The 24,938-nt window shown below is 37.2% G+C and overlaps 1 protein-coding gene across 6 annotated transcripts in view; it reads right to left on the minus strand.

Annotated features, from left to right (window-relative positions):
* The window catches only part of VWA3A (von Willebrand factor A domain containing 3A), an 83,244-nt gene extending 59,693 nt beyond the window's left edge, over positions 1-23,551 (minus strand). For 2 of the 6 annotated variants that reach the window (XM_056806538.1, XM_007498235.3), the window contains exons 1-3: positions 23,390-23,549; positions 19,360-19,451; positions 18,798-18,918 (exon numbers count right to left, since the gene is read on the minus strand). In XM_056806538.1, coding sequence (XP_056662516.1) covers positions 18,798-18,918; positions 19,360-19,424 — 186 coding nt within the window. In that variant the 5' untranslated portion in view covers positions 19,425-19,451; positions 23,390-23,549. Of the gene's footprint in view, positions 1-18,797; positions 18,919-19,359; positions 19,452-23,389 lie in introns of all 6 variants that reach the window. The other 4 variants (XM_056806539.1, XM_016423883.2, XM_007498236.3 and 1 more) reach the window with 3 other exon arrangements.
* Positions 23,552-24,938: the final 1,387 nt, after the last annotated feature.

Here is a 24,938-nt window from a genome sequence, read left to right on the forward strand (position 1 = left end):
AGATAGTCTAATGGCTCTTTGGCCACATCAATTTTGAAGTTCTCCCCCAAAATGCAAATCACATTCCGGTTAGACCTGATCATCCTGTGCTATTTTTGCCCTAGTCTGTCACAAAGTTGGACACAGAGGGTTCATTCCATGTGCTGGAAACCTTTTGCTTTCTCCTACATTACAGCATTTCCAGAGGAGTAGTTTGGCTTCCCCTTTTCATTTCATTTAAACACCTTACCATTACCTATTTCTCCTGTCCTTCTTCGGAGTTCCTCATTGGTTATATGTCACATTCTGTTCACACTCATCACGTACCTTTCCATTGTCCTCTCTGTGATACTGGTTTTTAAAATTCTTTGGAGATGGTTGTATTCCATGTCTTACCACTGCATAACAACACATATAGGAAGCTGATTTTTTAAAAAATGGGCCTTTGAGATATGAATAACACGGAAATCGGTTTTTAGCAATTACATACATACATACATGCATGCATACATACATACATATGTACATGTATGTACGTATATGTGTGTGTATACACACACACACACACACACACACATATATATATATATATATATATATATATATATATATATATATATATATATATATATATATATATATATATATATATATATATATAAAACCCAGAGGAATTGCTTGTCAGCTCCTGGAGGGAGGAGGGAAAAATTATGAATCATGTATTCTAAACAAATAAATAAATAGGGCATTTGTTTTCATGAGAAACTTGGGGTCATTAAAAGAGCTTTTCAATTTCCCAAAGGCAATCCCAACTTGTTTTTCACCTATACTGTATGTCCCAGCTATACATAATGAGAAACAAGCTCTATTAAGTTGTTGATCCAAATGTATGTCATGATTTAGTGATGGATGTTTTTCACCCATTTGGTTTTCCATGTGAGAATAGTTAACCTCCTTACTGACTGAATACTAACCCTACTGATCCAGGAGACTCTTCAGTGTTCCAGGACTTGATGTAATAAGCTCAAAGTTATCCACAAACAGGAGGGCCTGGAGGACCTCACTTTCAGTAGGGAATCCCTCACCAAAGTGAACTCTATCTTGGATCTCCTCCATTACAGTGGAAAGCATTTGCAGGGAAGCATCCATCTACCTTCTTTATTATTTACCAGATGTCTATGATCTGAGTTTCATTAAATAGGGCTATTTCTGTTGTTATATTTTTCAAGGAACCTTTTGGATGGAATTGATATACAGTGGGACCTTGTTTTATGCAACCAATACTTTCCAACACCTTTTGTGTAAGTTGAAAATTGGGCATAATAGTGATTCTCATTATTTAATAAATATTTCTTAAATGAACCTACCCAGGCACATTATAACTTTTCTTGGGTTTATCAGAGCTACTTTGTACTTTGGGGCCATTATTAATAACTAAGTAGTGTTAATAAAACAAAGAGAAACATACCTTTTATGCAAACACAATTTGTTACAAGAGAAAACTCCAGACAAAGACATCAGGCATCAGAACTACTGGTTAATATAAAATAGCGTCATGCCTCACACTAACGTTTCTCAGATGGAGAAGAGTGTGATGGGCTGCAAAAATGGTACTAATTTAGTGAATTATTAATTTTTTTCTGCTTTTTTTGATCAAGTTTTTGATTGCCAATCTTGTATACCTGAATTCGGGTGTGTGGAATTTGTGTAAAATAAGGTCCTACTGTGTATGGATGGGTCATACCTTAATTGTAAAAGAGTCTTAAGGTAGCATTTTGTTTTATTAAGTCAAGTGCTTTTTCATAATTAACAAACAAGAATCCCAGTGAGATCTTGTAACCTCTTTCAGACACTTGGAATCCAAAGGGAAGAGGAGCAGGGAATTAGCATTTATATTATGCCCACTATGTGCTTTTTACAAAATACTCTCTCATTTGAACAAAGAGGGGAAAAAAGGCAGGGCAAAGCCTCAAGAAACTTAGTCTAGCAAAGAGGAGGGGTTTGTGAAATATAAATAAATATGTGTGTAAGAGAAGTCAAATAGAATGGTCTGATAGAATTGATCACTTCTGAGGGGGATCAGGGAAGGCTTCAGAGAGATGACACCTGAGCTGGTCCTTGAAAGACAGGAAGGAAATTAATGAGCATAAATGAGGGAGATAGTTGGCTCCAGGTGTGTGCAAAAAACCTTAACAGCAGGAGATGGCAACATCAGGTCAAGAAAAAGTAAGTAGCCCAATTTGGCTGGAATATATCATGAACAAAAAATTGTGGAATAAGGTTGGAAAGCTGTATTGTGGAAAGCCTGAGAATCTGGCTAAGGAATTGCACTTCTTCACCAGGTAATGGAATGGGAGTCAGGGCAATGAGAGGCTAAGCTTTGAGTACCTTTATGCCCATCAGGGACTATGTTCAGAAGTTATCTATCCAGAGTTCATGTCAGATCTAAACCTAACTCTCCTATATTTGTCAAATTGAACAGAATTGAGTTCTTTGTAATTTTGCCTTGCCTTCCTTAGCAAGGGTAAAGGGAAAAGCCCCTGACATGAGCTGAGGCTAGAGCTTCCAGAATTGGCTGGTTATTATTCCCATGTGATATGGATGAGCTTTAAACATCACCAAGGGAATGTTTAATTAAAACTGCAAACTGGTCCCCCGACTGCTGGCATTGCTCTACATTTAAGACCCTCTAAGAAATGACTTATGTAGATGGACATAGATTTAAAGCTGGAAAGTAAAGATTTTCTAACCCAACTCTGTCCTTTTAAATATAATGGGGCCTCTTCCTTTCCTCATTCTCCCATTCTCCCAGCATTCTCTGCCTGTTGTCAGGGGACTATGTTGGAGCTCTGGGAGAGAGGATGCAATTTAGGCCAGGAATGGACTAATTTTCTGAGAGTCCTCTAAATGATGGCTGAGCTGATGATGGGGAGTGCCACTCCTGGTAGAAAAAAGTCCACTTTTGGCTTTTGGATGCAGCCTTCTGGGTCACAAGATGTGAATTTGTTGACCTGTAGAAGATGGCCCTTCTCTACCCCCATATGAGAGCCATGGGTTACTACTCCCTATGTGGGATGTAACTAGCTGAGCTTTTCCTGGGGCCTCTGGCTGCTACCTTTGTCTTTGTGTGTTTCCTTATTTTGTCATTGACCTTATGAGCAATGAGAAGTCTGAAGAGATTATAGCTTTGGCAGCTGGTGTCTTCACTTTCCCTAGCATTTGTGCTGAAAGATTTTTTGAAAAATTTCCCAAGCATGGGCAAGTGGGCTGGCACCAAAGGAAGAGTTGCCACTGGAGAGAGACCAGCAAAGATGGTAACTTAGGGGGAAGCAGTATAGTCTAGTTCTTCCCCATGAGCACTTCTAGAAAGAATGGAATCTTGATTGGGAAATCCAAGGGAAAAGCAGTCCTTTTCAAGATTCGGTCCGTGAAGGAAGATATGCTGAAGTCTGTGAGCACTGGGGATGACAGAGTGGCAGCTTTCTCCTTGGTCTGAGCTTGCTATCTTGATAATTCCACTGCAGGCCTTACACCATGGTGGGAACTGAATTGCTTACCTCACTCAGAAGCACACAACTGTTTCCCCCTTTTATTACCATCTTTGCCCAGTATACAGCCTCGAACCTGTGACTAGTCCTTGTTCTAGTGCACAGTTGAAGGTAATCTTAGCCTAGTTATAAGTTGCCTCCTCAGTCTCAGGAAATCAGACAAGGGGAACCAATGGGTATTTCCATGTGCAGAGCAGATCAGAAAAACTGCAGATCCTTTTTCCATATTATTCAACATGTAACTTTTGAAGCTGCCCTACTAGTCTGTCATTCCTTCTGACCTTCTTTTTGTTCTCTTCTGTTAAGGCAAAAAAAGATAATAACATATATTTGCGTGAGGCAATCCAGAAACCAAAGAGGGGGAGCTCCAAGGAGGGCAACTGGACAAAGATCAGTATAAGGAGAAACAGAAGCAATATTAGGAGACCACCTGAATGGCAGAAGGAAAACGATGAGGAGTTTGGGAAATGGATCACAAGCCAGACACAAAGGCACTTTAGGAACTTCAATTATCCAGACATATACTGCAACACTACCAAAAGAAAGAAAACTAATATATTTTTGGCTTGCCCAAGTGACAATTTATCCTTTAAAAAGTGGAGAAAACAATATGAAGAATTGCTATTCTGGATGTGGTTGTTAAGATAAAAATGGTGGAAACCTTGGGGCAGAGACAGAAATGACCACTATATCAGCATCAATGGTAGAAAGAATAGAAGAAACCTGGACAATTGTTTGACCTGTACCCTTTGTTGTGAAAGAGTAGATTTTTTAAAAGTTCCCCAAAAAGGCTAGGTAGACTCCTATGGACAAAATTTCTTTAGGGAGAAGGCAACCTGGGAGTAGTGAGAAGCTCTCAAGAATGAAATTTTGAGGCTACGTAGAAGCTATGTTTGGACATTGCCCTGAATCTTCATTACAGCCACCAATGAGGACTTTGTTCAGGGGTTTATGACATCTTTTTGATGAAGTATGAATTCCTTGTCTGGTACCCACAATGAAGAAGTGATCAGTTCATTTGGGCTCTCCACTGGACATAGAGAAACAGACACATAAAAATTTGGTTCCTTAGAGGAAAACTAGCACACACATACAGTCCTTATAGAGATACCATTGGTTAATCAATAAGCACTAAGTGCCTACTATATACACTAGACACTGTGAGGGGTTCTAAGTACAAAAAAACCCAAAAAATTATTTTGTATTTATTTTTGTAACAGTCTGTATAGATACTAATAATAAAGCCCATCACTCAGGTCAGAAATATTTGGTTTCTCTACATTAAAGAGGTATTAGGCTATATGACCATATTGTCTTCTCTTTGTCCTGGAGAATTATTGCAGGAGGAAAGATATGGGTGTGCATCTGAGGGTGGGTTGGATATGGACGGGATGCTCTGAAAAGAGTTTGAGAATAAAGACTTGACGGAGATGGGTATGAGATAGGGTGGAGGGAGGGTGGTTGAGCTATTAGCTCTGTGCTGCCTCAGTGTACACTGGTACTAGAACTGACTGAACACATTTGAGGTGGAGCATCATTGTATACACTTTTCCTTTATAAGATTTTATGAGCAAATAAGAGAGAACATTACGAGAAGTAAAATGAATAATTTTGATTATATTAAATTTAAAAGTTTTTTGTTACAAACAAAATGAAACCAAGATTAGAAGGGAAACAACAAACTGGGAAAACATTTTTTTCAAACAAATTTCTCTTATATATGTGTCATTTCTCAAATATATAAAGAACTAAGTCAATTTATAAGAATCCAAGTCATTCTTCAATTGATAAATGATCAATGGATACGAATAGGCAGTTTTCAGATGACAAAATCAAAGTTATAAATAATCATATATTTCAAATCCCTCTTGATTAGAGAAATGCAAATTAAATTAACTCTGAGGTACCCCCCTCATGTCTATCAGATTGGCCAATATGACAGTAAAGGGAAATTGGAGGGGATATGCTAAAGTTGGGACACTAATGCATTGCTGGTGGAATTGTGAATTGATTCAATCATTCTGGAGGGCAATTTGGAATTATGCTCAAAGGGTAATAAAAGGATGCATACCTTTTGATCCAGTAATACCACTACTAGGTCTATATCCCAAAGAGATTTAAAAAATGGGAAAGGATCTATTTGTACAAAAATATTTATAACTGCTCTTTGTGGTGGCAAAGAATTGGAAACTAAAGGGATGTGCCTCATTCAGGGAACAGCTAAACAAACTGTGGTATATGATGGTGATAGAATACTATTATGCTAAAAGGGATGAACAGGATGATTACAGAAAGAGCTGCAAAGACCTAAATGAACTGATGCAGAGTGAAATAAGTAGAACCAGGAAAACATTATGTATAGTAATTGCTATATTGTGGAATGACCAAATGTGATAGACTTTGCTACTAACAGCAATACAATGATCCAGGATTTCTGAGGACTTATGACAAAAAATGTCATCCATTTCCAGAGAAAGAACTATTGGAGTAGAAATACAGATGAAAGCATATAATTTATCACTTGTTTGTGTATATGTTTTGGGGTTATATTTTATTTATTTATAATTTAATTATATATGATCATTCACTTAAGAAAATGAATAATATTGAAATATGTTTTGCATAATAATACATGTATAATGCAGATCAGATTGCTTGCTAGTTCCAGGAGAGGGAGAAGGAAGAAAGGAGGGAGACAATTTGGATTATATAACTTTGGAAAACTTACATGGAGATTTGCTATTAAAATAAAATATTAAACAAAAAAAGAAATTTTCCCTTTAGGGAAACTGATGCAAGACAGGAGAAAAAATAAATTAAAACTAAAGCTTGTCTGACTTTTACTGTTTATATTTCTGCTCATTTCTTACTGAATGCCAACATGTTATAAATTTCTGATTTATATATGTGTTTCAGTCTTGTGAGTGGGGAGTCAGAGGAACAGCAACAGGTATGAGATACAAAGAGAGAAGGAGGTAGAGAAGATAAACTTTCTGTTGAAGATGTCAGAATCTTTTTTCCCCCACCTTCCTATGGCAAGAAGGCTCTAGAGTGAAATGAAAGAGACTTTTATTGACTGTATATTTCCCAACTTTCCAAAGCAAGACAAAAGCAAAGGCAAAAGAAAGTTCCCCATAATATGAAATGCTAGAACTTAAGTTTGTGTGTGTGTGTGTGAGAGAGAGAGAGAGAGAAATAGAGAGAGAGAGAGAGAGAGAGAGAGAGAGAGAGAGAGAGAGAGAGAGAGAGAGAGAGAGAGAGAGAGAGAGAGGTTTGTTTAAAAAAAAGCTTTTACTTATAGAAGTTTGTGAATTTAGGTTCTGGGTTTTTTGTTCATAATGAATTTCTCAAATGGAGATTTCTCTAGAACAATCTTAAATGCTTTTTTTTTCATTTAAATGTTAGTCACTAATGTTTAAAATTGTACTAATTGTTGATTCCCCAACAGCAGATCTGGATCTGAGAACCTCCTGCAAGAGTCAAGAGAATTTGTATTCATGATGTTAAATCTTAGTGTTTTCTTTGCACTTTCTTCACAGTGAATGTGGAAAATATTGTATATAATGCTATTGATTTTTAGAATGCAAAGCATTATTTTAACCTAAGGATAAGCTCCTCTTTTGAGCTGAAAGCTTAGGGGTTTCAAATTTAAGCTGTTGTCTAGAAAACAGTGCTTTTTCATTTAACAGGTTCTGCAGAGTAAAAAGTCATTTTGGGTTTGGTAATCTGCAGAAATGATTGTTTATTGTGATGAGAAAATTCTACGAAAATTCTAGGGAAAAAAATGCCTTGTGACTAATGTAAAAGACCTTGAGTGCTAATTGAACAAATTTAGGTTCCACTCACAAGCAGCTTCTGGAATATGAGGGAAATTTGGGGTGGAGCTGAAACAAAGGCAACTTTTCTTGGAGCCACAGTTGAGAGTGGAGTGTAAAGATAAGAAATGAGGATGGGCAGCTCTTAAAAGGGTTTGGAGGTCCCTCATATCAGAGGTTTCTGTCCTCCCTGAACTCCCATTAGTAGTTTTGATCTCTACTAAATTACTCCCCCCAAAAAACCAACCCTATGATATAACATCTTAGGATGAATGAACTCTGTAACATAACCCACAAAAAGATGGGGTAACAGATCTATTCACCTGCCAGCATCCAGAGGGAGACAAGTTTGATCACAGAACTTAAGAAAATTTATGTGGAAATTTGTTATTATATATAATTGGTAAAAAATAAATAACAAGATGGAGTAATTTCTTTTTAGCCCCCCAAAATTTAGAAGGCCAGCATGAGGGATCTGGTGCACGGGGGTTGGAGGTAGACTGCAATGTTGCACCATGGGAACAGGCCCTGGGCACAGTTGAAGCAAGAGCAAAGGCTTCCAGAACTCTTGGCCAGAGATGGTAAGGGGGAGGTCAGATAACTGCATGGAAGGAGATTTACAGGAGTCCCTTTGCTGGCTCTGGGTGCAAGACTCCTGTTGCATTGCCCATGCACAGATCCATGTTGTAGTCTTGGGCAGAGGTTTCAGAGTGAGGATGAGCACTAGCAGACACCAGTGTTTGCAGTCACAGGGGAACAGGGGATCTTGGTCACAGTTCCAAGAGGATAAAAGAGGACTTGGGGTTGCTCACAGACCAGAGCACAGGCCAGGAGAGTATTGAACACATTTCTCTTGATATCATACCTTGGAAGAACTGAAAGCAGAGAGATCCCCAGTGCTTGCTCTCAAGGCAGCTGCACAAAACCTGAAGCTTGGAATAGTGCTTCCTTCACCACAATTACTGAGCCCAACTTTAACAGTTTTTTTTTAATTAAAAGAAAAAGGCTGGAAAATGAACAAACAACAAAGAAAGAACATAAAAAGTTATTTTGGTGACAGAGAAGATCAAAATACAAACTTGGAAGATGACACAAAGTCAATACTGCTGCATCCAAAGTCTCCAAGAAAAATAAGAATTGTTTTCAAGCCCAAAAAGAATTTTAAAAATCAAATAATCAAGCATCAACAGCTTGGTAAAGGAGGCACAAAAAATCCCAAGAAGAGACATTTTCTAGGCAGATGGGAAGGACTTCACTAAGTCTCAGAAGACATCTGAACTGGACTAAGTTTTGTTCTTTGTCTATTTTGATTTTACACTTGGTTAATAACAATTTAAGTACCCTACTTAGTACTTCACTAGATTAAGAAGGTAGTTTTAACTCTCCTTTGTCTGCTTTTGAATTGAATCAACAAAAGCTTGAACACCCTACTACTACTAATCCCCTGGGCAGTGCTGGGCAATTTGGAAGTTGTGATTGGCCCTTGTGAAGAGGGGAAGAGACAAGAAGCCACTATAAAAGATACTGAATTTCTGGGGCTAGGGAGTCAACTTCAAGAAGGAAGTCAGCTTCAAGAAGGAATTGACTTCCAGAAGAAGGTTGGCTTATGGAAGAAAGTCTACCTCAGAAGTCACCTTCAGCTTGAGTCACCTGCCTCTTGGAGGGAATTTGGGTGAGTAGATAGCTGGCATTCCCTTCCTGTCTTCTGGAGAGAGTTTAATTCTGGTTGAAGGTCAAGTCCTGGCTGAGTCGAGAACTGGAGCAATATTTAGTTAGATAAGCTAATATCTTCTCTACCCTTTTGTGTTTCTCTACTTTCACTCTTTCCACCTCTTTTGTAAATAAAAGCTATTAGTCATTTTGACTTTGAGCAATAATACTTTGAATCAGCAACCACCATTATTATTTATAATCTTCATATATTTTAGTCAAACCATTAATTTTTAATTTCTACAGCATCTTTGCTCTACTTTACTTTGTCTATTATATTTCGCTCAGCACATGTCCCTGGGCTAGCTATGGAACTCCCCTGCTGTTTTTCTACCGTGAACAAGGCAGATAAATGATTCAATCTGAGAACTAGAAAAGTCAGAAAGTAAAAAAGCTAGTGCTTACCTCAAACTAGAGTAGGGGAGTTTCAAATCAGTTGTGTCTGTGAACATGAAAGGAATACTGACTATAATAATTAGTTGGGTTTGCTCAAGCCTCCATTTTTTGCAGGGGTTTCTGATCCTATGAAATAATAATACTGTGAAATAATAATAATAATGCTTTGTGACTGGAAGCTAAACTTGAGAAACGAGGACCACCAACTGAACCTGGAGCATGAGAAACTATTTTGAGTTTTCCAGATAAAACAACTGTTATCAATAAAACAACCCACGGGGAAACCCCTCCTACTCCAGAAATTGACTTAAACCCCTTCCCTGAGCTGGTTTTTGAGCAATAAAAAATCTAGTTAATCCTGTAGTTCGGGGGCTCTATTTCTTAGGAGAGGAATTCTGCATTCATGCCATTCTGCTGAAAATATGATAGACATAATGTCTGTGCTTCTCCCTCTGGTTCTTGGTATCTCTCTCAGTTGGTCTCTGGTCCATGGGGGCCAGACACTGGGGAGGTACTGTGTTCACATTTCTTATTTTGTTAAGAGGGCTAATATAACTTAATATCTGCTAGTATGGAAATTTACAGCAATTTTTTCCAGAGTGCTTTTCTAAGTTTGTGGAAATTACTCTGTATACATTATCTATGTAGAATTCCAAAATGTAATTATTTTGTCAATCTGTTATTGGAAAATCTTAGGCAAAAGTATTGGAAGCTTAGCATCTCATTCTCCTTGGGGGAGGGAATTTTGAATTCAGCTTAATTTTTGAAAATTTTGTTTGAAACTAAAATTTTTTCAATATTCAAATATTATAATGGGTATCTGATACATGCTTGATAAAAAACCCCAAAGTTATTAGTTATTATTATGAGAATTTGGTTATAAAGTCCTCCCTTTTCTTTTTCAGCCAAGCAGTTATTATGAAAATTCACCCATTAGAAAGGATATTCTCAAGGACATTTCCTGGGAAGGCACAGATTACTGAAGTCTGTCTACCTTAGATCCCCAAGACTGGATGGATTTGGGGGAAACAGGATACTCTTTTCTTTTGTAAAACCTATTTGCTCCTAGAGTACCTCCTGGCTGCTAATTGTCAATGTGTCTTATCCTTTGTAAGGTCTGACAGGAAGTGCTCCTAAAGGCTCCTGGTTCATGCCCTGACCTTAGACTCCCTCCCACCTTTGAACAGAAGGCCTCTCTCAGACTCTCCTGGACATTATCTTTTATTCCTTGCTATGGTCAATGGCAGAATCACTGTGACCACTGGGGAAAAATAACTGTTTGCTAGAAACCCCCAGATTGACTTTTGTCTCAGATAGAACTCTAAATCCTCCAGTACCTGTCAATCACCCAAGCTAGAACTCAGCTGAAGACAATCAAAACCTCAAGCACATCTTAATCATATCAAGCTCCAATGAATTCAATTAACTAGATTAATGCCTTTATTTACTAAATAAATTCTTCACGTTGTGTAGTTCATTGAGTGTCCCAAGACTGTAGTTCTATGGGGCTTTTCAGATTATAATCTATCTGGCCAATTACCTCTTGCTTAAAAACATGCATAGCCTTTCCTGATTTAAATGACTTTTTTTTTTAAACAAAAAGTCTTTTCTTTTGACCTTGCTTTATCCTTAAGCTATGATCTCTCCATGCCTCAGTTTCCTCATCTATGAAATGAGATTGGGCTTGATGGCTTTTAAGGTGTCTTCTGGGTCTAAATCTATGAGTTTTCTTCTTTCACTTCAAGGTCATCAATGTCCTCTTAATTGCTATAGCAAATGACCTTTTCTTGTTATTCTTTGACCTGTCTGAAGCTTTTAACCCAAGTATTTAGTATAGTGTCTAGTATGTAGTAGTAGCTTAAGAAATATTTGATTTATTGATGACCTCAGACGTCTCCAAAAACTGTAACTCCTTCTCTGGTTCTTAGTTCTAATTCTGAATTTCCAGTTGTGTCCTAGATATGCTAATCGTGCCTCAAAGTCAACATCAAGCCCATTATCTTCCTCCTTAAACGTCCTTTATCCCAAATTCATTTTCTGGTGTTGGCACATTTAGCTTCCAAGGAATAATCCAGGTTTTTATCCCTGAGTCTTCTATCTCCTTCATCTTCTCACATCCCCTCATTTGTCAAATTTTGTTGATTTTTACCTCCATGATATCTCTGGAACTTGTTTTCTCCTCTCTGTTTACATTGTTGCCCACCCTAATCTTGGCTCTCATCATTAACCTGGGAAATTGTAATGGTCTGCTAACTTGTCCTAATGATTTTCTTTCTTCCATTCACTTCTTTATTCCATCTACCCTTCATCACAATTCTGCCAAAGTAATCTTCCTAATTCCCAGATATGAACACAATACTCTCCAGTTCAGAAGCCTTGGATAGCTCTATATTGGTACAAAATGAAATAAAAATAATTGACTTTCATCTTACCATTACAACTTCATAGCAACCATTTCCTTTCATTTTACAATTCAGCCAGATTCAATTACTTATTCCCCCATTTCAGCCTGACTCTGCATTTGTTTAGACTTTTCCCCAATGCCTACAACAGAATCCATACTTTCTCTGCTTGTTGAAATCTTTTTCTTTAAGACCTAGTCAAGTGTCATATCTTCCATAAAACCTTCCCTTATTCTCACCCTCCTTAACCCTATCAGCTGAAAGTAATCTGTTCCCCCCCCCCTTAAATTTGCTTAGTGTATTTGTTTCAATTTTTTCTTTACATTTTTCTTTGTGTCTAAATATCATCTCTTGTACCCCCTTCAGACTATAAGTCCTTTGAGGACAGAGACTGTGTTGTCTTTCATTTAGGGCTTAATACAGTGCCTTCCATACATTGGTCACTTAAAAAATTGTGGTTTTATTCATTCAATAAGCAGAAGAATGTAAGAGATGGTCAGGGAATGGGTAGCAGCATATTTTGGCTGGAATGTTGTTCTAAATTTTATGTAACTACACTTTATTCCTCATCAAAAAGCCTTGGAGCTTTAAGGAACCTTTGGAAAACATTTGGTTTCATCCTTTGTCTTTGGTCTACAACATTATCAAAGATCCACGTGGTAGGGTATCTTATCACATGCTTAATTAATAATAATAATTTATATTTAAACTTGATGCTTTTTAACCATTCAAAGTCCAACTCTGTAAGACAGGTAGAGCAAATATCACTTTTATTTGGCAAAGAAATTGAGGCCAGAGAGGGTAATAAACTATTTGCCTATGTATACCCAGCATATCCAGTTGCAGAGCCAAGAATAAAACTGAGATTTCCTTGCACCTAGACAATTTCCAGTCCTTTTCTACCTCCAGTTATATGTAACTTTACCCAAATTTATTGAATTAACAAGAGAATAAAAATCCTACCTAAATTAATTTACTTACTCAGTGCCATACTAATCAAACTACAAAAAGCTATTTTATAGAACTGGAAAAAATAACAATTCATTTGGGAAAACAAAAAGTCAAGAATATTAAGAGAACTAATGAAAACAAAACGTGAAGGATGGTGGCCTAGCCGTTTTAGATCTTAAACTGTATTATAAAGCAGCAACCATCAAAACAATTTTGTACTGGCTAAGAAATAGAAGGGTGGATCAATGGAATAGATTTGACAAACTCAAAGATCATGAAACTTTTGGGATAAGAACTCACTATTTGATAAAAAAAAAACTGCTGGGAAAATTGGAAAACAGTATGGCAAAAATTAGGTTTAGATCAATATCTCACATCCAATACCAAGATAAAGTCAACATGGGTACCATATATGATTTAAACAGAAAGAGTGATATTATAAGTAAATTAGGGGAACATAGAATAGTTTACTCATCAGATCTATGCAGAAGGGAAGAATTTATGACCAAACAAGAGATAGAGAACATTATAAGATAGAAAATGAATAATTTTGATTATATTAAATTAAAAAGTATTGTATAAACAAGACCATTGCAACCAAGATAAGAAACAACAAACTGAGAAAAAAATTTATAACAAATTTCTCTGATAAATGGTTCATTTCTCAACTATATAAAGAACTAAGTGAAATTTATAGGAATCCAAGCCATTCCTCTATTGATAAATAGTCCAAGGATATGAATAGGCAGTTTTTAGATGAAGAAAGCAAAGCTATCTAGAATCATTTGAAAAATGTTCCAAATTCCTCTTGATTAGAGAAATGCAAATTAAACTAACTCTGAGGTACCCCCTCACACCTATCAGATTGGCCAGTATGACAGTAAAGGGAAGTGTTCAATGTTTTGGGGTTTTTTGGGGAAAATGTTATTTAATTAATTTAGAATATTTTTCCATGATTACAAAATTCATGTTCTTTCCCTCTTCTTCCCCCATCCCCCTCCTATAGCTGCCACACAATTCCACTGGGTTTTACATGTATCAATGATCAAGACCTGTTTCCATATTCTGATATTTGTACTAGGGTGATCATTAGAGTCTACATCCCCAATCATATTCCCATCAACCCATGTGATCAAGCAGTTGTTTTTCTTCTGTGTTTCTGCTCGCACAGTTCTTCCTCTGAAAATAGATAGCATTCTTTCTCATAAGTCCCTCAGAACTATCCTGGATCACTGCATTGCTGCTAGTAGAGGTCTATTACATTCCATTGTACCACAATGTCTCAGTCTCTGTGTTCAATGTTCTCCTGGTTCTTCTCCTCTCACTCTGTATCAATTCCTGGAGGTCATTCCAGTCCCATGGAATTCCTCCACTTTATTATTCCTTTGAGCACAATAATATTCCATCACCAACATATACCACAATTTGTTTAGCCATTCCCCAATTGAAGGGCATCTCCTCATTTTCCAATTTTTTTGTCACCACAAAGAGTACAGCTATGAATATCCTTGTATAAGTCTTTTTCACTATGTTCTCTTTGGGGTACAAACCCAGCAATGCTATGGCTGGATCAAAGGGTAGGCAGTCATTTAGCGCCCTTTGAGCATAATTCCAAATTGCCCTCCAGAATGGTTGGATCAGTTCACAGCTCCACCAGCAATGCATTAATATCCCAACTTTGCCACATCCCCTCCAACATTCATTACTTTCCATTGCTGTCATGTTAGCCAATCTGCCAGGTGTGAGGTGGCACCTCAGAGTTGTTTTGATTGGAAATGATCAATGTTGGAGGGGATGTGGCAAAATTGGGACACTAATGCATTGCTAGTGGAATTGTGAACTAATCCAATCATTCTGGAGGGCAATTTGGAATTATGCCCAAAGGGCTATAAAATAATGCATTCCTTCTGATACCACTACTAGGTCTGTATCCCAAAGAGATTTTTAAAAATGGGAAAGGTCTTGTTTGTACAAAAATATTTATAGCTTCTCTTTTTTGTGGTGGCAAAGGATTGGAAACTAAAGGGATGTTCCTCAATTGTGAAATGGCTAAAAAAATTGTGGTATATGATGGTGATGGAATATTACTATACCGTAAGGAATGATGAAAAGGATGATTTCAGAAAGAGCAGGAAAGACCAACATGAACTGATACAGAGTGAAATAAGCAGAAGCGGGAAAACACTGAACACAGTAACTGCAATATTGTGGAATGATCAAATATGATAGGCTTTGCTACTAACAGCAATACTGATCCAGAAAAATTCCGAGGGACTCATGGAAAAGAATGCTATACACCTCCAGAGAAAGAACTATTGGAATGAAAATGCAGATGGAAGCATCTTATTTATCACATATATTTGGGTATGTATTTTAGGGGTTTGTTTTATAAGATTATTTGCTTATAAAATGAATAATATGGGAAAATATTTTATGTGACAATACATGTATAACCCTGATTGAATTATGTGCCACCTCCAGAAGGGGGGAGGGAAGAAGAGAGGGAGACAATTTGGATTATATAACTTTGGAAAACTCACGTGGAAATTTGTTATTAAAATGAAAAGAGAGAAAGAATGTAAGCTCCTAGAAGATGTGTACAGCAAGAGTAGTAGCTTCAAGAACAATTTAGTTTGCTACTGAAAAGAATTTACATTTTGCCAGTGGACTGGGTTGAACTGTTAAGAGTTTCATGACAAGGTGGGTTCTATCCAATGGTATTGTGCAGTTCAAATGAGATAATAGATATAAAGCACTTTGCAAACCTTAAAGTGCTATATAAATGTCAGCTATTATTATTATTAGCCAATAGGCACCAGAACTATATAGTTTGGTGATGACCTTATTCTATGAGCCTTCTACTCTACTTCTGCTGAATTGAAGAAATACATAAAAAGCAATACAGAGAGGGGCTGGGAAATGTTTACTAGGCTTTCCTGGAGAAAAGATTGTATGCATACATACTCACTTTTAAGTTTAATCTACATTATTAACATTTTCCTAAGTATAGATTATCAACAAAGCAATAAATCTTGATTTGTAGTGAGGTACAAATTATTAGATTGATGGGCTCTTGGGAACCTAGGAGCCAGCTCTAGAACACCCCTACTTCTGCCTTTCCAAAAGAAGGTACAAGATATTTTGGGAAAATGAGGTTTCAGAGCTTTGTGAGGGGGATAACCTAAAATCACCATAAACCAGGAGACCCTATCTAATATTAGAAAAGGGAAGTTTATTAAAATGTCACAGAATGCCAATACTAAAAAGGTCCTTAGTAATCCTATGGCCCAGTGATGGTAAATGGATAGAGACAGTGTGCTGTGCCCTGCTCCCCCACCAAGTATAGGTATGCCCCCTCCCCTTTACCCCACACAGAGGAGGGAGAAAGTGTTTCCATTGGGCTGCTAGGCAGAGGGGCAGGTGATGTGAAAAAATATCAGGCATGGTGGGGCATGGTGGAAGGGAGCAATTCCACCTGAGTCTCTCTGCCTTTCTAGTAATGAAGTGAGTGAGGAGGGTAGAGGGCAATGTGCATGCCCACAGAGAGCACTCTGTGTGCCATCTTTGGCACATGTGCCATAGGTTCACCATCACTGCTATAGCTTATCACTTCATTTTATAGACAAAGGAAAGGAGGCTAAATTACTTGTCTGAGATCACACAGTAGCAGAACTGGAAACTGGGATTTAGGTCTTTCTCTTTTTACTATGCTACACAGAAATTTTATTTATATCTCAGCCAAAGGGCTGCTGTGTATAGCAGTCACAGATTTGAAAGTGGAAATGGTCATAGTTACATAAATAGCATATATTGCTAGCTCTTCCAGCCCATTTGCAATAGATATTCTGCCTGTAGGGTTAGGCAAGAATTGCCTGTATCAAATCCATCCAGATGTCACAATTCTTACCTCTTAGGATTCTGTCTTTTTGGTTGACACACCAAACATAGTAGAGTTCTTATTCATAATCCATTCATCTTTCCCATAGTAGAAATGATCAGTGGGACTTTTGAACATGGATACATAATTAACATCTGAAGAAGCACATATATGTTAGTGCTTTTCTATCTCTGTAGGGCTTAGACCACGATTCCTAATCCACAGGCAATAGTTTACATATATATAATTATTTTATTAATATGTAATACATACATACATATATATATATATATATATATATATATATAATTCTCTAATGTATTATCTTCCAGGGTCTGAGCCTCACAGAGATAGGAAAGCCCTTTGAGATAATATGGCAACTATTAAGTGAATAGATGTCCCTTTTTTCTATGTTCCTTATACATATAGACATAAGGATAAGAGGCATAACATATTATTTGCAGAATAACAGAACCATTTTGTTTAAAGTTAGAGATCTGATAGTTTATTTAGTTCAACCTCTCAATCAATTAACAAGCATTAAATGCCAACAACTCTGTGCTGAAAGGCAGTGTGTCATAGTAGATAAGGAGTTGGCCTCAGATTCAGGAAGACTGATTTCAAATCCTGCCTTTGATACATTTATGACCTTAGACAAATCAATTAAACTTTCAGGGTCCTAGGCATATTATAAGTTGAGAGAAGGTTCTGAATGGCTTGCATTGGGAAAAGGAATTCTCTATATCAATGAAATCACAGGTCCAGTCACTATCCCTCTGGACCCCTTCCCTCAAGAAGCCTACATTCCAAGGGGAAGCAGGGAGGAGGAGACAATAGATCTTGACAATGACAGATGGTCATCCAGCCTCAGCTTAATCACTTCCTTGCCTGGGAGCTCAGTATACCCTAAGTATTGCTCATACCAATGTTGGATGGCTCTGAACATAAAAAAATATTTTCTTTTGCAAGGAGAAAGCTGCAACCCCTACTCATCAATTCTAGTACTACTCTCTCCTCTGGAACAATAAAGAATAGGTTATCTCTTTCTTTCATAAGATAGTCTTTACACATTTGAAGACAGATTTCTGGTCTCCCTTAAATGCTCTCTGGTATAGTTTAAACACAAAGCTCAATCAGCTGTTTCTCATGTGACATGAGCTTCATCTCATTCCAGGCTTTTAGTCTTATTAGCCTTCTCATTCCAGTTAGGTGGCGCAATGGATTAGAGTACTGAGCTTGGAATCAGAAGACTCATCTTCATGAGCTCAAATCTGGCCTCAGATACTTACTGACTATGTAACCCTGGGTAAGTCATTCATTCCCATCTTAGTTTCTCATCTATAAAATGAGCTGGAGAAGGAAATGGCAAACCACTCCAGTATCTTTGCTAAGAAAACCCTAAATGGGGTCATGAGGATCAGAAATGACTGAACCACAAGACTTCCCACCTAGGGGTGTCCAAAATACAAATGAAAAACTGGAAATACTTCTCTAATAAAAGTGAATGTTTTAATTTTTTTCAAAGTACAAAGTAATTCAAGCAAATTAGATTTATCTCATTCTGTTAACAGGGGTGGTGTTTTCTTAATATTCATGAACATGGGTGTTTAGCAAAAGATGAGAAAGTAACTAGAAAATCCATTTTTAATCATGATCAACATACATATAAAATCTATCTTCCCCCCCTCTCTCTATGCAAAACAAAAGATAGGGAAAGTTTTCAAATTTCTCTTTGTATTTCCCATCTTTTCTAGCTTAATACTTTGCAAATTTCATGTCAATCAATAGCAGGCATTTATTAGATGTATATTTATGTGAAAAAACATCTCTAGTCCTGTGGTCAGTACACATCTGGAAGGAATTATTGCTTTTTTCCTCCTTTGCATGCAATTCAAAAATTTTTGAACATAAATATTTTCCCTGAGACAGTTAGTTGTACCTTTCTCGCTGCCCATCTGTCCTGATGTTGTTCTGCCAAGTCCCATTTTTCAACTTTCTAGGTTGAGGTATATCATTGGGAAGGTCCTTAGAGCAAAATCATCCTCTACCCACTGCCAATCCCCTAGGATATGATTTGTAACTATTTTTTCTTAGATGTATAAATTCAGTTTTTTATTACCAAATCCTGGGTCTCTTTGATGTTTGAAACCAATAATCCATGATCTGTTTTCACAGTGCTTCCATCGATAAACGGCAAATTTATATCCTTCTTAAGTTCTGCATCACTATTTTCTTTCTCACTATAAAACACAAATTCCACTTGGTCATTGCTCATAATTCTAATTCACTGTTTTCTTTTAACCTGTCTATGATCCATCATTCCACAGAGGCCTTGGAATAACTTTGAGGGGATTCTATTATTTTTTAAATAAGCTTGAGGTTTTCTTATTTACTTTTTTCCTCCCAGTTATCTTCATGAAACTTTACTATGTATGAATCAATCCCTTGGATTTATGTATCAAAGCCAGTTTATAGGGGAAGACCTTTTTATGATGTGGTATCTTGGTATATTAGTAACTAACCTCTCTCCCACGTGGGTTCCAAGACTATGTTAAATTTTATTCCCCATAGGATAGTATTGTAGAAAAATTCCTTAGTATTTAACAAACAAAAATGAAAACTGTATCAATTTCCTCTTATGAGTAATTATTTTATTTTCATTTGGTAAGCTAGGTCCTTACCTAAGGTCTTGCAGAAAACTTTCGTTATCTTCAACCTGGACTCCAATTCCAGTTTGTATGTCCATTTAAAAAATACTCAAAGGCATAGTTTTCTATGAAGGAAAATAATCACTTGGTGAATATAACCTATGGCAAACATTCTGAAACTAGACAGGTGACATGCAACTCCCTTAGGAGTCCTCAGCTTTCTTTTAAAATATTGTGGCAGGAGTAAACAAGCTAAATTGGGTGCCATAGAGCTATTTCAGCAGTGAGCATTTTATTTTGGATCTCCTTGTTGATACTTGTTTTATTTTACATTTTCAGGGAAGCACTAAGAAAATGTGAGGATGATTCAGTAACACCTCACCCAATATATTGGTGTCACTAGGGAAGTGGGATTCTGGGAGCTAGAACTGCTAAAATGGAAATTTCTTTAGAATCTTGGGAAGCCTAGAGCAGTCTCAGAAATTCTTTTTCATAGAAAGTGATTAAGAAGTATATAATGTATATAAATTCTAATATAATGGGCTTATTTGGTTAAATGTCATAAGGGATTGAGGTACAGATTAAATAAAAGTTACTCATATGATGGCAAGAGTACTGGACCAGGAAGTAGGATAATTGAGTTCTAGCCTTAACCCTGTGACTGACCTTCTATGAAACTTCATGTAAGAAGTACTTTGCTTCTCTGTTATCTCAATTTTTTTCAGCTATCAAATGAGTATAATAATATCTACCCACAGGATTTTTAAATGAGGATCAAATTAGATTATGGACTTGAAAACTCTTTGAAAAATATAAAGTGTTATAGTACTGGAAGGTATTGGGGTGTGCTGATAAATAACAATTGGCTGTATATACAACACTTCTAAAGTTTAATCTGGAGAGAAGACTTCTGGGAGTGTAGTGAAGATGGTGGAGTAATCCAGAGCAGCTCTGTGCCACCATGAGAATCCTCTCTGACTAAGATTAAAATATCATCACAAAATGAATACAGGAGTGAAAGAACCAACAGGGAGACAGAATGAAACAACTTTCCAGAAAAGAAAAACCTAAAAACTCAGGATGGAGCTCCAAGTCAAGACAATCAAGGGTGTGCCTGACTGGATCAAATACACAGCCCCTGACTGGATCAAGATCAGAATGAGATAAAAAATATATATACCTAAGCCTGAGGCAAGTCTTTAAGCTATCAGCATCTGAAGGGTCAATTGAAACAGCAGGAAGAGGGGGCTCTCAGACCTCAGACCATCACATCATTCCCCCCCCCCCAAGTCTACATAAAATTAGATAGGAAAAAATGAGCAAACAACAACAAAAAAAGCACTTAACTCTAAAGAATTTTTATGGGGACAAAGAACAAGGTACAGATACAGAAGGGTACAGACACAGAAGGAGACAGTGAAAGCAAAGGAAACACACACAAAGTCCAAAAGAAAAAATATGGGTAGGACACAGATTATGGAAGAACTGAAAAAGGACATCAAAAACCAATTAAGAGAGTCAGAGAAAAAGTGAGAAAGAGAAATGAAAATGCTGCAAAAAGAAATGGGCCAATTGAAAAAGGAGAACCAAAAACTGACAGAGGAAAATCAGGTCTTAAAAATCATAATTGACCATCTAGAAACTAATGATTTCATGAAAAATCAAGAAACAATAAAGCAGAATCAAAGGAATGAAAAAAAAGAAACCAGAGGAAAACATGAAATATCTTACTGATAAAACAACTGATCTAGAAAATAGATCTAGGAGAGACAATCTGAGAATTATTGGACTACCTGAAAGTCATGATCAAGAAAAAACTTTGGAAGTCATATTATAAGAAATTATCAAAGATAACTACCCAGAGATCCTCAAACAAGAAAATAAAACTGAAATTGAAAGTATTCCCATATCACCTCCAGAAAGAAATTCTCAAATGACAACTTCCAGGAATATAATAGCTAAATTCAAGAGTCATCAAGCCAAGGGAAAAAACATTTCAAGCAGCCAGAAAGAAACCATTCAAATACCATGGAGCTACAATCAGGATCACATATAGGACCCTAGTGGTTTCTACATTAAAGGACAGAAAGGCATGGAATATGATATACAGGAAGGCAAAAGATGCTAGAGAATGGGTGGGAATTGTACAGAGAAGAAAGAGAAAGAAGAGAACAGTTCTATAATTATAGAACTTAAAAACTGATTTGACGGTCTTCCAAAAGAGAAGAAATTAATATTTTCTCTATCACCTTCTTAATTCTAGATAATCAAGAAAACAATAAACACTGATTTGTAACATTTGCTGTTTTCTGAGTTGTAAATGCTAACATTGAAGATTTAACAATAAATTCTCTGAGCCCCTTCAAGCTGGTTCTAGCACATCCCTAATTTTGGGGTTGAAAGATATTGTTCCTGCCTTGAAAGAGCTAAAAATTACAATTTTGCATGTAAAAAATAAACAGTGAAATTCTTTAATTTCAAAGTTCAGAAAGTAACGGGAGAAGTAGAGGCAAGAGGACATCATTCAAGATAGTAGCTTTGAAAATAAAATTCTCAGTCTCAAAGTTCACTTATGGCAGGAATTGAAAAGGGCAACAATACAGTTTGGGCTCTAAGCATAGAAGGTTGGAAATACTTAGTGGATGTGATTTGATAGGTACCAAAAAGTCACTTTGTCCAAAAATAACTCCCTTTGGACTTCACTGAGTCTGTTAAGGCATTGATAATTCATGGTAATAATTCAAATATTACCTGGGAAGGTGAAACATTAAGTCATTAGTGGCCATTAACAACTTAGCTTTTAGCTTAAATTCTTTTATTAACTAGCTGAAGAGTAAGGCTCTGAAGGAACAGTAAATAAGAAAGGAGAGATTTTGTGAGACTGTCCATTAGAAAGTAGGGCAGACAGTTTTATAGTATGAAAAACTTTTTTAGTAGAGCAAGGCAAGGGAAAGGAAATTGGTAAAAGAGAGGAAAGGACCATCTAAAAAAGTCATTACAAACCAACTTATTCATGTTCTCCCATAACTTTGCCATGGAGGTCCACCAGAAAGGCTGAGAGCCTTCCTCAATTTCTCCTGACAATTGTAAGAATACCAATGGAGCACTTAGGCCTGGATACCTTTTTATTACTTGCCTTCTCATCAACCCATTTTCCATTTCTGGCATAAATTTTCCTGATGAAATTCTTTATTCCAGTTCTTCATCACTGGTTATGTTTCAGTCAGCTCATGCCAACCAACATACAAGAAGTAATAGTGACAAAAAGGGTTGGCTTCTTAAATAGTTGGCTGCCTATCTTTATCCTACTGTTCTTTTATTAATACCTGAAATTCCATTTTTAGAGATTGTTGTGCCTTCAAGAAACTCCTCTTGAAATTCTGTTATTTCTATAAAGGATAATTAGTTAAGCTAATATCAACTAAGATGTTAGGATTAATTGACAGGCAGATGAGAATAGCTTGGCGGAGTATAAAGAACTCCTGCTTTGGGATCAGAGGACAGGTTTGAATCCCAGCTCTGCTAATCAATACCTGTGTGGCTTTGCGGCAAGTCCCTTTATTCATCTGATTCTCAGTTCTCTCAGCTATAAAATTAGATGGGTTAGATGAGATCAGATCTAAGGACTCTTCCACTGCTAATGGTCTGTGATTTTGGATACTATTAAGTTGCTTTGGGAAAAAAGTGATAACTTAAGAGCAGGATGGAGACAATCAACTAGGACAAGAAAATCTCTTTGGCCCATTTAGGTAGTAGATGAATAAACTTCTCCCCACATGAGTGATGCTGATCTTCTGGACAAGAATTCTTAAAGGGATGAAAAAGGGCACTGTTTACTTCTCCAAAAACTCAGCTGACCATTTTCCAATTTCATAAGCCTAGGGTGGAAGCAGGCAGGTGTTGTTGCTTTTTCTGCCAATGTCTTTGAGAGTTTGGGATCTGGTAATGGCAGCTGAGGTAGGATAAAAAGCCTGCATGGCTGATCTTCTAGTACCTCCCACTCTACTACCCTTCCTGTAGTCTTCTGGCAAGAAGGATCTACAAAGTTGCTACTCATACTCACCTACCACTTCTTCCTATCTTTGATCCTCAGTCCTCCATCTTTAGGAGGAATATTTAACCCCAAAAGACTTTGAGGTCTGCTCACACTTTCCACCTCCTTCCTTACTTTCCTTATAGCCAGTCGGTGGGGAGATCTATGAGGATGTTGTTCCATCCCCTAGGTGACAGACTGTACCACAGTAAACCCTGTGGCAGGGGCAGTAGCAGGTCAAGAAGACTCCCAGATAGTGATAGAAAAGGACATCAAATTCTGATATTATTTTCTGAAATTTTAATCATCCCTCTATTTCGTCTCACCTGAATAATAATAGCCAAGAAGCAGCAATTTGTTTCATGCCTTGCTATTGTTATTTCTTCCCCTTCCCCCAAGTGTTTTTGTGCTGGGTAGGAAAAAAAATAGTTTAGTCCATTTAGAATAGGTTCTTTATATATGGTTGCCTGGCTTGGCCCTGCACTGGCTCACAGTGGTCCAGGAATGGTGTTTGTTTAGAAGATAAATGGTGAGTTGGGGTTGGGGTTTATACTAAAGATACCACTTCTTAGTTCCCTAGTATCATTGCTTGCTTTACAAATATAGTGGGTTGGATTAGCATCTTTACCAGGCAAAATCATGAAACAGTGGGTTTGTCTTCTGTACTCTCTTCTCTTGGCAGGACCTCATGCTCCAAGACCATTCCTTTCTCCTGCCTCCCCAGACTCCCATTGTGAGTGTTTTCACCTTAACTGTCTGTCTGTCTGTCTGATGGGCAATTCAAACCTTTAATGGGAAGGAGAGCTCTTCAAGTGTCTTTTTTTTTTGCCTCTCGACTCTCTCTTCCTAGGTATCTTATTCACTCCCATTTCAACTATTGCTTTTCTGCAGATGGTCTCCGAATCTAAATATTCAGACCTGACCTCTTTAAATTCCAGATCTATACCTCTAACTCCTTAAAGGACCATGACTTTGTATCTCTCCTCCCTGCCCCCTCCCCTGTCCCTCTCCAAAACCCTGAATAAATGTTTGGGGACTATCATACAATAGAAAAAACAATAGGATTCTGGCTTCAAATTGGATATATTATTTACTATCTGTGTGACTTTGGGAAATCAATCACAAGTATTTTTTACTACTATAAGCTTTTTACCATGTCAGGATGTTATTCAAAATCATAGTCCTTGCTCTCTCATTCCATAAGGGAAGACTAGGTACAATACAAGGCAATATTGAAGTGAGAGGCAGCTAGATAGCTCAGTGGATAAGAGCACTGGGCTTGAAATCAGGAAGACCTGAGTTCAAATCCAGATTCAAACACTTTCTATCTGTGTGACTGAGCAAATCACTTATGTTGTTTCATTTAGTCCACTGGAGAAGGAAATGGCAAATCACTCCAGTATCTTTTCCAAGAAAACCATGGATTGATGGATCATTAAATCAGTAACCCAGCATTCAAAAGAAATGCCACGAGACACTTAGAAGGAGTATAATTTTGAACTGTTAGAGGTGGAGGTCTGCATCTTGGAAAAAGCCAAGAGGATGACCTTGGCAGGGCCAAAGATAGAAGCCTCTTGGC

The sequence above is a fragment of the Monodelphis domestica genome, chromosome 7, assembly GCF_027887165.1.
Source record: "Monodelphis domestica isolate mMonDom1 chromosome 7, mMonDom1.pri, whole genome shotgun sequence".
NCBI classification, from domain to species: domain Eukaryota; kingdom Metazoa; phylum Chordata; class Mammalia; order Didelphimorphia; family Didelphidae; genus Monodelphis; species Monodelphis domestica.